We start from the raw sequence: 12,609 nt of genomic DNA on the forward strand, positions 1-12,609 counted from the left end.
CTAATTCTTATTTCTGAGGATGAAGGAGAAAAGCTGACCTAGTCACTGATCACTACTGAGCTTTCTGGCTGCAATATTCTGTCTGCAGTCATTATCAACAGGCAATTTTACATTTGATTGATTTGTAGGTTATGTAAATAGGCTTTCCTCTTTCACGATAGAGCTCATTTCTATTCTGTTTCGACTAGGAAAAGCAATTATACCCATTTTGTACTTTCTATATCACACAAATAGTTAAAGACTTCCGGCTGCAGCATGCCTCTGATTTAAAAATAGAAAATGCTCCAGCATTTCTGGCCCATTCCCCACATGGCACCTACTGGCCCTGCTCCAAGTGTTTCTGAATCGAGTTCAATGTTGAAGACATTCTCCAGTTAGCACACAGGAATCCTAGTGAAAGTCTGAAGGGAAGGAGAACATAGTTAGAAATCCAGACGCTGATATTTATTCTTGCTAGAGCACTTGCACTTATGACACCTGGTTGTCACAGACAGAGACGTCAACCAAACTATGTCCGCAGATACTGCTGTTGAAAGGAACTGCATTAAGCAGGTCCTCCCGAAAAGAAGCCTAGTGAGTATAGAGGAATGTTCTTCTAAACGAAAAGCTAGCTGGGGTATTCTGACTAGTCAAGGTTAGTAGAGCAGCCATTTCAAATCTGTTGGTGTCCTGAAATAAACCATATTGGCCTGTTTTTTGCAAATACTAACTTTAAACTGTGGGGTGCTTTCCAGAATGCGGATTGAAATGCACATGTATGGCATGGCAAAGGAGTGCTCTGTATTCTCACCTTTTCGTGTACAGAAACTGCATCCGCTGACTCATTCTTATGACTGTATATTAAACATGACGGCAAACTCTTAGACTCTGGCTTGTTTATCTTTCTGTTTCAGCAGGCGTTTCTAAGTTGGTATGGAAACAAGGAAAGAGGCCATTAAGCAGGGAATCACTGTTTACAGGCAATATGGAAATTTTAAATCATGTAAATTACACATCAAGTAGGAGGATCATTTAGGCAAGGAAATGAATAGAGCAACTTCCTTAAAGTGTTCTGACACAAAGTCATTAATTATAATAATAGAAAAATATGACAGATAAAAAGGAGAATGAGCACAGTACCAAAGACGAGGAATTATTTTTAAAAAAGAATATCCATACATTAGCATAAGTTTGAGTAGAACGCCAGTGTGGTAGATGATAGACTTAAGTGTTGACAATGCAGATTCAGAGATTAAATGATCCCTGACTCCCAAGATTGTAAGAGTTGTATTTACTATGTAATAGCTGGAGCTTGAAGAATATTATTTATAAATGATTGTTTTTCAAACATACAAAGTGTACTTTCAAATAGTATAAAATAATTTCTTTCAAAAATTGAGAAAGCAACTGGATCCCTCCTCCCCACCCCAATATGCGTTCCCTTTTTATTACTTTTTGGCAACATAATTAACAACAAAACTGAGAAATACACTAGCAAGGAAAAAAGTGGTTGACTACAAAAAAGACAATTCAGCAATTCAACAAATGCCTATCCCAGTGCTGACTGTGTGCTAAGCACTGTGCTAGAGGTGGGGAGCAGCAATAAATAGTCTCATCACTTCGTGATCCTTAAAGTCCAGAAGGAATGCAATATTATAGAAATAAAGACAATCCTGTCATTTCTTAAAGGAATGGTAAATTACTAACTGTGCACTAAACCACAGGCATTAGCAACATAATAGAACTGTGGCAATGGCAAACATTTTTTTTAAAAATAAGTAAACTAATTCACCTGGATGAATCTCACATATCTTCAATGCAGATAGAGACTCTAAAGGAAATTGAAAATAAGCGATCCTTTTATGTTAAAAATCCAATTTTGTGTACAGTCTTCTTTGGCATGGCTTAAATATACTGAAAATATAGAGCTGGGCCCAGTGGCACAGACCTGTTATTCCAGTGACTCGGGAGGCTGAGGCCAGAGGATTGCTTGAGCCTGATTTGGAGGCAGCAGTGAGCTATGATCACATCACTGCCCTCCACCCTGGATGACAGAGCAAGATTCTGTCTCTTAAAAGAAGAAGAAAAAAAATGTAATAAAAAAGAAATGCCCCCATGCGTTGATTTAAAAGAAAAAAAAAAGAGAAGTCTTAGCAAATTTTCACTCGATTTAGCTTTATATTTCCCAGTGCTGTTAATGAGAATGTAAATAGGATCAGTCTTACTGGAGGTAATTTGATGATGTATGTCAGAATTTTAGGAATTTACCCCAAGCAGATAATTATTCACAAAGATAAGTAATAATATTTGATTTCCTAAAACTAAAAGCCACCTAAACATCATTTGGTAGATGATTAAATAAATAAATACATAATGCTATAGCTATACAATTAAATACATATCAGTATATCATAATCACTTGTGGTAGAACTGTATTTTTTCACATAGAACAATGACCATGAGATATCTTAAATGAAAACAAATAGGTTAAAAACATCATGAAAAGTATGATTGTATCTTGATTAAAAATGTGTGTTTAGAAAAAAGTGGGAAAGGTACACCCTAAAATGTTGGTAATCGTTATATTTAGAAATAAGCCTTATGATTTCTTGTGTATTTTAAATTTTTCATTTAATGTGCAACTTCCATAATCAATAAGGCACTTCAGCTAATAATACCGTATTGCTGTGTTTTGCTACTATTTCAAATATGCATATTCTTATATCAAAATGTAGAAAACACAATTCCACAGCTCTTTCTTTTGTTGAACTAACCCTTCACTTGTCTAGTCTGTTAGTTATATTTACTATGGACTCCTTATAGATTAACAGTCCACTAAGTGCCCTATGAGTTCTAGGTTTGAAAAGAGAATATTGTACCCTAAAATTTCAACTGGACACTCAAAAGAACCGAGTTTGCTTCACGGCTTTGTCAGTTATTGTTTGTAACTTGAGGCAAGTCCTAATGCCGTGGAAATAATAATATTCTTTATTAAGGACACAATTTGTGTTAGACATGTCTCATACCCATCTAACCCTTACAACAACTAGAACATGTAAGTATGATTGTCCCCATTTTATAGATGAGGAAGCTGAAACGTAGCAATTTAAAGAGATGGAGTTAGCAAATATGTGATAGAGTCAGGAGTCCAATTCGGATATGCCTTTCACAGCCCTTGATTTTAAGCTCCACAAAGCCACTCAGACAAGGTTCTAATGAAGTTAGGTGTGATTCTTAGTGAGTGAGAAATTAGAAAATGTGGAGTACTGTGGAGCAAAAGTGAGTGAGACTGATCCAAGAGTCTATGGACTCCACACCTGCAACCGAGGAAGGCCACACATGGTAAGTGCTCACACATCAAGTAGCTGAGGATTACAGAAAAAGGAGGGAGCATTTTATTTGGAACTATCAGAGGCTTTCTTGGAGAGGGAGCTTTTGCACTAAGCTTTGCAATATGGGCAGGGCAGAGATGAGAGAGAAAACATTCTAGTCGAGTGGGAAAAAAATCTTACTCCATAAGTTGACATGGTCAAAAGTTAACAGACTTGTTTAACATCCAATTTCAATCTGGCATCAAGCTCCCATTCCCGCCAGGCTGCCTGGGAATTCCATCTTTTCAACAGTATTTCCTGTCATCCTCTCCCTTGGAGCTTGTGCAAGAGTTGGAGCTGAATCTTGGTTCAGCTGGTGCTTGGTTCCTGATGTATTCAGGAGCACAACTGCTCTTCATTCCATGGGCTTCCTGCTGACAAACCTGCTGACTAAGCCCATTTTATCCTTTGCGAAACAGTCCAGCAAATCTGTTGCCTTCACGCCAAATTTAAGGGATGTAACTCTGTCCTGAATGCCAGAACACAGGAACCTAAGACCCATCTGGTTCCTCGAGTTCTTATCACTTCTCAGAGCCATGGCCATAGCAAAGACCTACTAGGTTCCTGCTATTATTCGGGACTTGCATGAAAAACATCTGTCTCTAGTGCTCTCTCCCTCTCTCTCTCTCTCACCCCTTTCTGTCTCAATCTTTCCATACCACTTATTTATTCTTCTTACTCTTCTCCCCTCTTTCTTTTTCACTCTGCTGATATACCTTCCCCCTACCAGAAACTTACCTCTTGATTAAGGAAAACTCTTCCAGCCATTTCTGCTGCTTAGATTTCGTAAGCTTCAGTAAGCAGAGCAGGGAAGACAGGGAGGACAAGAACACAGATATATCTCAATAAATTACTATGCAACATGGGAAAGAGAATTGAACAGAGAAGATGGTATAGAAAAAATACAGAAAAAAGTCGTTTTGGGGAATCTGTCAAACACCCCAGATTAGCTTAAGCAGAGGGTGTATATGGGTAGTAAGTAGTAGAACATAAAACAAAAAAGGAAGATCTGATCCATATTGTAGATAATCTCTAATTCCAGGGTGAGATCTCTAGACTATAATGAGTGGGGAGCCATTTAGATTATTCAGCCGGAAAGTAATGAGTTCCCAGAGGTGTGTTCAGGGCAGCCACGTGCACCCAGGTATGTGCACCAACCATGGGGCTTGTCTGTCAAAAGAAAGGAGCTCTTTTTTTTTTCTAATTTTCTGAATGCCACTCAATGGGCTAGCTGGGACTCTGGGTGCTTGTGGAAGTTTAATTCAGTGGTAATATATAGGTAAGAATGGTGAGATGGACGCTGGTGTCAGGAAAAGTATTTAGGAAGTTACCGATCAAACTGAATTGAAATGAAAGCAGATACTCTTCAATACCCTAATTCAACTTTGTATATCTCCAGCATCTAGAAGGGAAAACATGGCCCAGTAGATAATCACACATGTTCAATAAGTGAATAAAATGGTGGATGGATGTGAGGTGTAAGGTTATTGCTTAAGGAAGTTATTCTCAGGATTCCTTAATGGGGGATGTAAGAGGCTTGGCACAATTTAAGAACCAATTAATTGAGAAGTCTGAACACCCATGCTCCAAAGTGCTTCTGCAACTCATGTGACTTTGGGCACTCATTCATGCAACAAACATTCATTGATGTGCTAGGTATTGGGGATATGGTAATGCATGAAATAAACTGAGTCTCGCTTTCTAAGGTATTACATTCTAGTGATAAGTGCTGAGAAGAAGAGTAGAGCAGGGAAAGGACACAAATAATGAATACTGGGGAAGGGACAGGGAGGACTTTTTAATAGAAGGTTGTCACAGAAGGCCTCTCTAATAAGGTGATATTTCAGGGAGCACCGAAGTGGAGAACAAGTGATGTGTGTCTCAGAAAGAAGTACTTCAGGCAGAGCAAACAAAAGGTTGTGTAAGGAAAAGCAAGGAGACCAGTATGGCTGGATGAGGATAATGGGCATAGGAAAAAGTGGGTAGAACCCGAGATCAGAGCCTGGAGAGCTCACAGGTCATGGCAAAGACTTTGGATTTTACTGCAGGTGAGAAGGGAAGCCACTGGATTCTTTCTAACTTCCAAAGGATTGCTTAGTCTCCCATATTTCGGACAGACTACAGGAAGGACGTGGGCAGAAATGCACTGACTAGTTAGGAGACTTTTGCAATAGATCAGAGGAGAATAATGGTGGCTTGGACTAGGGTATAGTGGTGGAGGTTGAGATACAATCAAAGTTTGGATACATTTAAATGATAGAGGCAAAATGACTTTCTGGTGTGGGCCTGGCAGGCATGAAAAAATTGAGAGAAACTAATGATTATGCAAAGGGTTTTGGCCTTGAAGCACCTAGATGAGTGGAGTTGCCATTTGCGGATTGTGAGAAGTTAGGAGTATTGAATCAATCAAGGGTTCAGTTTGGGACATGCTAAGTTGAATTACCTATTTACATACTCAAGTGGAGAAGTTGAATAGCCAAACCTAAAATTGGGTTAATCAACATGTGGATACTATTTATGCTCTTGGCACTAGAAGGGAGCTTCTCAAGAGTTATTGCTGATAGATGCAAACAAAGACTGAGCTTGGGTGGTGAGGACTGAAGGTGGGAAAGAAGCTACAACAACAAAATCCCTGGGCCAAAACTAACGGATTCCTTTAAAAGCAGCACATAAAACACTCAATCTATACAGTTTCCTTGAAAATTATTGTGCTTAAATTTGAGACCATATTATTATTACGAGGCAATGGAGGGAAATGGTAACACTGTTTAAGCCAATAGAGAAATGAAAAAGGAAGAGCTGACTTAAGAGAAAGATGTTGGCTTTTAGAAACGTACTAAGGTGCCAGACATTATTTCCCTCCGTATCAACCATGTTTCAAGGATTTCTGAGGCTCTGTGGTTGTCTGAAAGTATATAATAAATGCTGGTAAGTGCCTGGTGATTTTTAATTTGCTTATAAACTTGTGAGTTGCCTGGGTGCGGTGACTCACATCTGTAATCCCAGCACTTTGGGAGGCCACGGTGGGCGGATCGCCTGAGGTCAGGCATTTAAGACCAGTCTGGCCAACACGGTGAAATCGCATCTCTACTAAAAACAAAAAAATCAGTCAAGTGTGGTGGCATGTGCCTGTAGTCCCAGCTACTTGGAAGGCTGAAGCAGGAAAATTGCTTGAACCCAGGAGGCAGAGGTTGCAGTGAGCCGAGATAGTGCCACTGCACTCCAGCCTGGGCAACAGAGTCAGACTCTGTCAAAATAAATAAATATATAAATAGAAATAAAATTTTTTTAAAAATAAACTTATGAGTAGAGATAGGCTTGATGTTGTCAAGTCTGAAGCTTATACTGTATACACTTAAGGGGCTTCTTTAAGAAAAGTAACATGAAATTAGGGACAGAGTCTTAGACCGGGATTCTTGTGCAGGTTAGGGTTCCTGCACTTAAGTGTCATTGGCTTCACGGTAAATCCACCTCCATTGTGAAGACAATTGTTGGTTTAATATATTTTTTTAAATTATACTTTAAGTTTTGGGGTACCTGTGCAGATTGTTTAATATTTTATGGGGGCCATGCGTGGTGGCTCACACCTGTAATTTCAGCACCTTGGGAGGCAGAGGCTGGTGGATCATCTGAGATCAGGAGTTCAAGACCAGCCTGACTAACATGGTGAAACTCCATCTCTTACTAAAAATACAAAAATTAGACAAAGTGTGGTGGTACATGCCTGTAATTCTAGCTACTCGGGTGGCTGAGGCAGGAGAATCACCTGAACCTGGGAGGTGGAGGTTGCAGTGAGCCAAGATCACACCACTGCACTCCAGCCTGGGTAATGCGAAACTCTGTCTCAATAAATAAATAAATAAATAAATGTATATCATAGGTAAGAGATCTATAAAAGGCACTGCCATTTTTACTGAAATGAAAACATTATGTGAAAACGTCATTGCTTGTTACCTCACCTTATAATTAGTTTTCTAATTTTCCTATTTTGAGAACACTGAGGAAGAGCAGTTGTGGCTAAACTCTGCACCATTGCCAAGCTAGCTCTCTAATGAGTCCACATCCGGTTTCTGCTGATGGTATGTTCTAAGATTGGGAGCGGGTAAAGACTTTTTTGTTTATTTGTTTTGTTTTCTTTTGAGACAGTATCTCACTCTGCTGCCCAAGCTGGAGTGCAGTATTGGGAACGTAGCTCACTGCAGCCTCAGACTCGGGCTCTAGCAATCCTCCCATCTTAGGACCTCCCCAGTAGCTGGGACTTACGGGACATGCCACCATGCTCAGCTAATTTTATTTTATTTTTTTAATTTTTTTTTTTGAAACGGGGTCTTGCTCTGTCGCCCAGGCTGGAGCACAATGGCGCAATCTTGGCTCACTGCAACCTCCATCCAGCTTTCAGGTTCAAGTGATTCTCCTGCCTCAGCCTCCCAAGTAGCTGGGATTACAGGCATGCACCACCGTGTCAAGCTAATTTTTTGTATCTTTAGTAGAGACAGGGTTTCAGGCCAGGCTGGTCTCAAACTTCTGACCTCATCATCCACCTCAACCTCCCAAAGTACTGCAATTATGGCGTGAGCCACCACACCAGCCCTAATTTTTGTGATTTACTTTTTTTTTTTTTACAAAGACAGGGTCTCACTATGTTGCCCAGGCTGATCTCAAACTCCTGGGCTCAAGTGATCCTTCAGCCTCAACCTCCGGAGCAGCTGGGATTACAGGCATAAGCCACTGGTCCCCAGCCACAAAGACATTTTGAATAATAAAATGGTTTTTCCATGGCCATGGACAGAGGTCTAATTGTAGTGCTTTTATTTCAATTCAGGGCACATACCTTAAAGAGAAAAAAATAACTTAAGACCAGCAATTTCTCAAGTAAGGAGGAGTGATCAATAGGAAAAGGCAATTTTGAAAATAAATCACATTTTCAAAAGCTGTTTTTCTTTGTGGAGGTCGCTGGTCATATTACAAGGAGCTTGGAGCTCCTTAAAATGGCCGAACAGAGCTAGCAAATGACACATGATTTTTTCTTTTCTTGCTGATAAAAAAAAAAAAAGTATGAGTCGGATTTACCTCGACAGTGGCTGGTGTGAAGTGCCGTGGGGAGATGGTGATTTAGGTATGGTATCAAACCTTACAAAATCGGATAGATATAAGAACGTGAGTGTTTTTCTCTAGCAATGTGGTGTTTACAAAACAGGGCAGACTCTCCCTGTAAATTATATACCAGATGCCTGGGAACAAGAGTTGTCTCTAAATATAGTCAGAACCACCTCCTGTGTAGCTACAGAGAGAGAGAATAACTAGGAATTTGGTTAGCATGATAAAAGTTACAGACACTTTGTAAAACAATTTCACACTGAATAATTTATCCTAAAGAGTTAAATTACACAATCTTTAAGGGTTGCATTGCTTTTATTTTAGACACTCAATGAAAGTCTAACACAATTATAAAATTACTAAGTAGTTGTACATAAAGCTATTTATATCTTGTTTGACCTTGAGCTCATAAATCTCTGATATAAAGCTTGTTGATATTGAAAAGTAGGATATTTAATATTGAACATGTTTGAATAGAAATCTGTAATTGCTAAATTTTGGATTTTGAACAGGAAAAACGAGGAGTGAAAACAGAGTTCATACAGAAATTGAAATGTGATGTATAGTAGTATCCTTTGATTCTTATATGTTATTAGATTAATTATATAAATTCTTCTAAGGAATTACAGGAAAATAAATTACAGGGAAATAGATACAGAGTTCAAAACAAAAACATTCTTTTTCACTGAGTAGTACACATGTTCTAGAAATTACTTCTTTAATAGATTGATATAGCTTCATTTCTTATTTCTTACTTCAGAAAGAAAAAATGTAACAGCAATTGTTGGTTGTTGGCTTATAAATATTTATAAATCACTCAATTGTTTTATATCATTTAACCAAGCTGACAGTGCAGAAAAATATTTTATTAAATGATGTTATTTATTACTTGAGTTTCCCTATCTTGGGGGAAAAGATTGTTCCTAAAACTCATGTTAAAATCTCCCCCATTTACCAGCTTATGTTTAGCCGTTAATACTAGTTATTATTTATTGTGCATTTAAAGAGCGGGCACTTAACATACTCCTTTCTAATCCTCCCTCTGTCCTGCTTCATGGATTGTGCTTTTCTCATTTGATGAGGTTAGATGACTTTTATAAAGGCCACTGTCCTAAGCTGGGGTGCCAATCCAGGCCTGCCCAGCGCCTCAGCTTTTTTCCCGAGCTTCTGTGCCCTACACTCAATCTCATTTCTCACTTCCTCCTGTCCTCTAATTCATTCTCCTCCGTCTGCTCTCTACTCCCATCCCCCTTCTTCAAGGAATAGTGAGAGATCACAGGGCGCTTTGCAGGCAAGCGGAGCTCAGTTCATTAAATGATGGCATGTGCTTTGTCCCTGCAAGATGGGCCAAGGGCTCCCTCATCCAACATTCAAAACCGGTTTCTGAGGGTTATGATGACATTAAACTTTTTTATTCCAAAGGAGGCCCTATTAATAGAAATAATAGCAAGTGCATATACACAAAATCTGGCTTCAGGTTTTTTGTTTGTTTGTTTGTTTGTTTTCCTCTCTTCATCTTGATGGATTTGAGTTTGGATTATAAAGAAAATAGCAGTGGAGACAGAAAACTAAGTGACAGCGTGGGAGAAAAACTGGGAGATGGGATTTGGATACTTGCATTTATTGAGTCCCTTATGTGGCCTGCTTTCTAAATAATCCTTTCCTTCTCTCTCTCTCTCAACCCCAGCAAGTAATGCTGAACTTGTTCAGAAGACTAATACAATCATTTTGATGAACAAACACATTAGTATGCAAAGGAGAAGAGCTGGCTGGACAGAATATCAAGTCCCCTTCAACTACAAATATTGTTAGCTTTACGGCCCCTTAAAGGGCATCATAATATACTAGAAAGGAATGAGTCCAGAATGAATCCCAAAGGCCTTTAACATCCCCAACAACATCTGGTTAGTTGTCCTGTTAGCTAGTGACAATGGAAATACAGGCAGGGACAATGGGTCAGCATCACATAATTTGGCACCTGCATTTAAGGGATAAATTAAGGATAATGAAATATACTATTATACAAGAGGGAAACTGATCATTATAAATATTATAAGTGATTATTTAAATGTAAACACATTTAGGCATTGATTACTTAAATTGTTATGAATTTGTCATTGCTTTGCTGATTAAACTGAACAAAGTGGCTTCATATATGCAATCTATTTGCAAAGTTATATGGTAATTTTTATAAATATTTAAGTATTCATAAAAAATTGATATATGTTCTAAAGTTCTGCAGAATTTCACTCTGCAGTCATGTTGTTTAGTGATAATGCAAACAGATGCTTATGATTTTTAAAGCATCAGATTTCATGTTAGAAGCTGGAACTGGCAAAATGCTTTCCCCAAAGAAATCTTATTTGTGATGATAAGCTTGCATTTTACCTAATGAGAACATAATGTTCCAATTTCCTATAAAGTATTACTTTGCCACCAAATTTTGTCCTAACAAAAAATATTTATTGGTGTGCATTATTGCAATTCTGCCTTGAATATATAATAGAACAGTTGCACAGTAGAAAGAAGTAATACACAAAAGCTAATCACAGTAACTTGTTGCAAATGAATGTCTGGCTTACCAATTTTTCTAGATAAGCAAGAAATAACCCTAGATGGAAACTTATATCTATCTATTGAGAAAGTTTACATTATTCTTTTGGGAGTTGTAATGTCTTTAATTGTAAACCTCAATTATCATTATTCTGTATTTCAAGATAAACACCAGTGCAAGACACTGGCTGGGAGTTGTATCATTTTTGGAACATACTCAAGGAATTGCTTTTCTTCTTATAAATACATGATAAGACTTCTTATTGTCTTTTTCTCTTAAAATCAGGGAGCGGAAGAAATTTGCTGAAACGGAATCAGAATGAAACAGACTATATTTTAAAATAGTAAGAGATGATTAATAAAGACTGTGTACCAATAGAAATTCCCTAGCTAAGAAACAGAACCCAATATAAGAAAAGTACTTTTAATTTTCATCCCACTAAATTAACAAAATCTTGCTGAAACTTAGAATCAGATTTAGTCTTTGCCTCCCTAATTTGGGTTATTTCCTTACAATTTAGCATGGATTCCAACTTTCCTACACTATTGCCATAGTATCTTGTTGCAGTAAACTTTACCTTGTCAAGCAACAGCCTACTTTTGCTAAGAATAAAATGAAATAAAACTTCTGTTCAGACTGAAGGGTTTTATTTCCGAGGGGTGTTAGAAGGAAACATATAGTAATGAAATCACCGACAGATAGAATTACTATCTCTTGACAAGTGAAAAGTATTGTCACTGCAGGTAGGAGGCTGCAGTTTGAATTTTACGTCCACCCCTTTCTAGCTGTGTGACCTTAGGCAAGTTATTTACCTTCTGTGTGCCTCAGTTTCCTTACCTGGAAAACAGAGATAATAATAGTGCCCACCTCAGAGGATCAGCCTGAGGATTAAAGCAAGTAAATTTATGCCCAGCAATCAGGGCAGGACCTGGCATATGGTGAGGACTATGTAAGTGCTTTCTGTTTTTATTTAGGTAATCAGGTTATCATTAAATAAGTTGGTTTTTCTCAATCTTAAGATTGTTAATGGTGCAGAGGGCAGAAGTCATTTACCAATCATCGATCCTGTTGTATCTAGTAATATTTCAGAATTTTCTCAGAAATACAAATCCTAAGGGAAAACAGGCAGAGTCTCTCTTCTCTCTGTTGATTTACAAGTAATGGTAATAACAGCTAATGTTGAATAGTGTTTACTATGTGCATATACTAGTCTAAGCACAATGTATATCATCTAATTTAGTTTATCATATCTCCTTGAGGTATATGCAATTATTATTTCCATCTTCAAGTAGAGGAAATGAAATCTAGAAGAAATGTAATGATTGGCTGGGCGTGGTGGCTCACACCTGTAATCCCAACACTTTGGGAGGCCAAGGCGGGCGGATAACCTGAGGTCGGGAGTTTGAGACCAGCATGACCAACATGGAGAAAGCTGTCTACTAAAAATACAAAATTAGTCGGGCATGGTGGCACATGCCTGTAGTCCCAGCTACTTGGGAGGCTGAAGCAGGAGTATCACTTGAACTGGGAGGCAGAGGTTGCAGTCAGCCAAGATCTTGTCATTGCACTCCAGCCTGGGTGACAAGAACGAAACTCTGTCTCAAAAAA

General features: G+C 38.4%; 1 protein-coding gene and 1 long non-coding RNA gene across 5 annotated transcripts in view; one reads left to right on the forward strand and one right to left on the reverse strand.

Moving 5' to 3' along the window:
- LOC119473238 overlaps positions 1 to 1,967 on the reverse strand; it is a 27,774-nt gene extending 25,807 nt beyond the window's left edge. The window contains exons 1-2 of the long non-coding RNA XR_005202437.1: positions 1,928 to 1,967; positions 321 to 401 (exon numbers count right to left, since the gene is read on the reverse strand). This is a non-coding gene — a long non-coding RNA (uncharacterized LOC119473238). The remainder of the gene's footprint in view (positions 1 to 320; positions 402 to 1,927) is intronic.
- The window catches only part of ASB5 (ankyrin repeat and SOCS box containing 5), a 114,221-nt gene that overhangs the window by 89,730 nt on the left and 11,882 nt on the right, over positions 1 to 12,609 (forward strand). The window contains exon 1 of one of the 4 annotated variants that reach the window (XM_037743345.1): positions 264 to 634. The exons of 2 other annotated variants lie outside the window; for them this stretch is intronic. In XM_037743345.1, coding sequence (XP_037599273.1) covers positions 511 to 634 — 124 coding nt within the window. In that variant the 5' untranslated portion in view covers positions 264 to 510. Of the gene's footprint in view, positions 1 to 263; positions 635 to 8,355; positions 8,467 to 12,609 lie in introns of those variants that run through there. One more of the 4 variants, XM_017542212.2, reaches the window with a different exon arrangement.

This window comes from Cebus imitator, unplaced genomic scaffold (genome assembly GCF_001604975.1).
Source record: "Cebus imitator isolate Cc_AM_T3 unplaced genomic scaffold, Cebus_imitator-1.0 Scaffold141, whole genome shotgun sequence".
NCBI lineage: Eukaryota > Metazoa > Chordata > Mammalia > Primates > Cebidae > Cebus > Cebus imitator.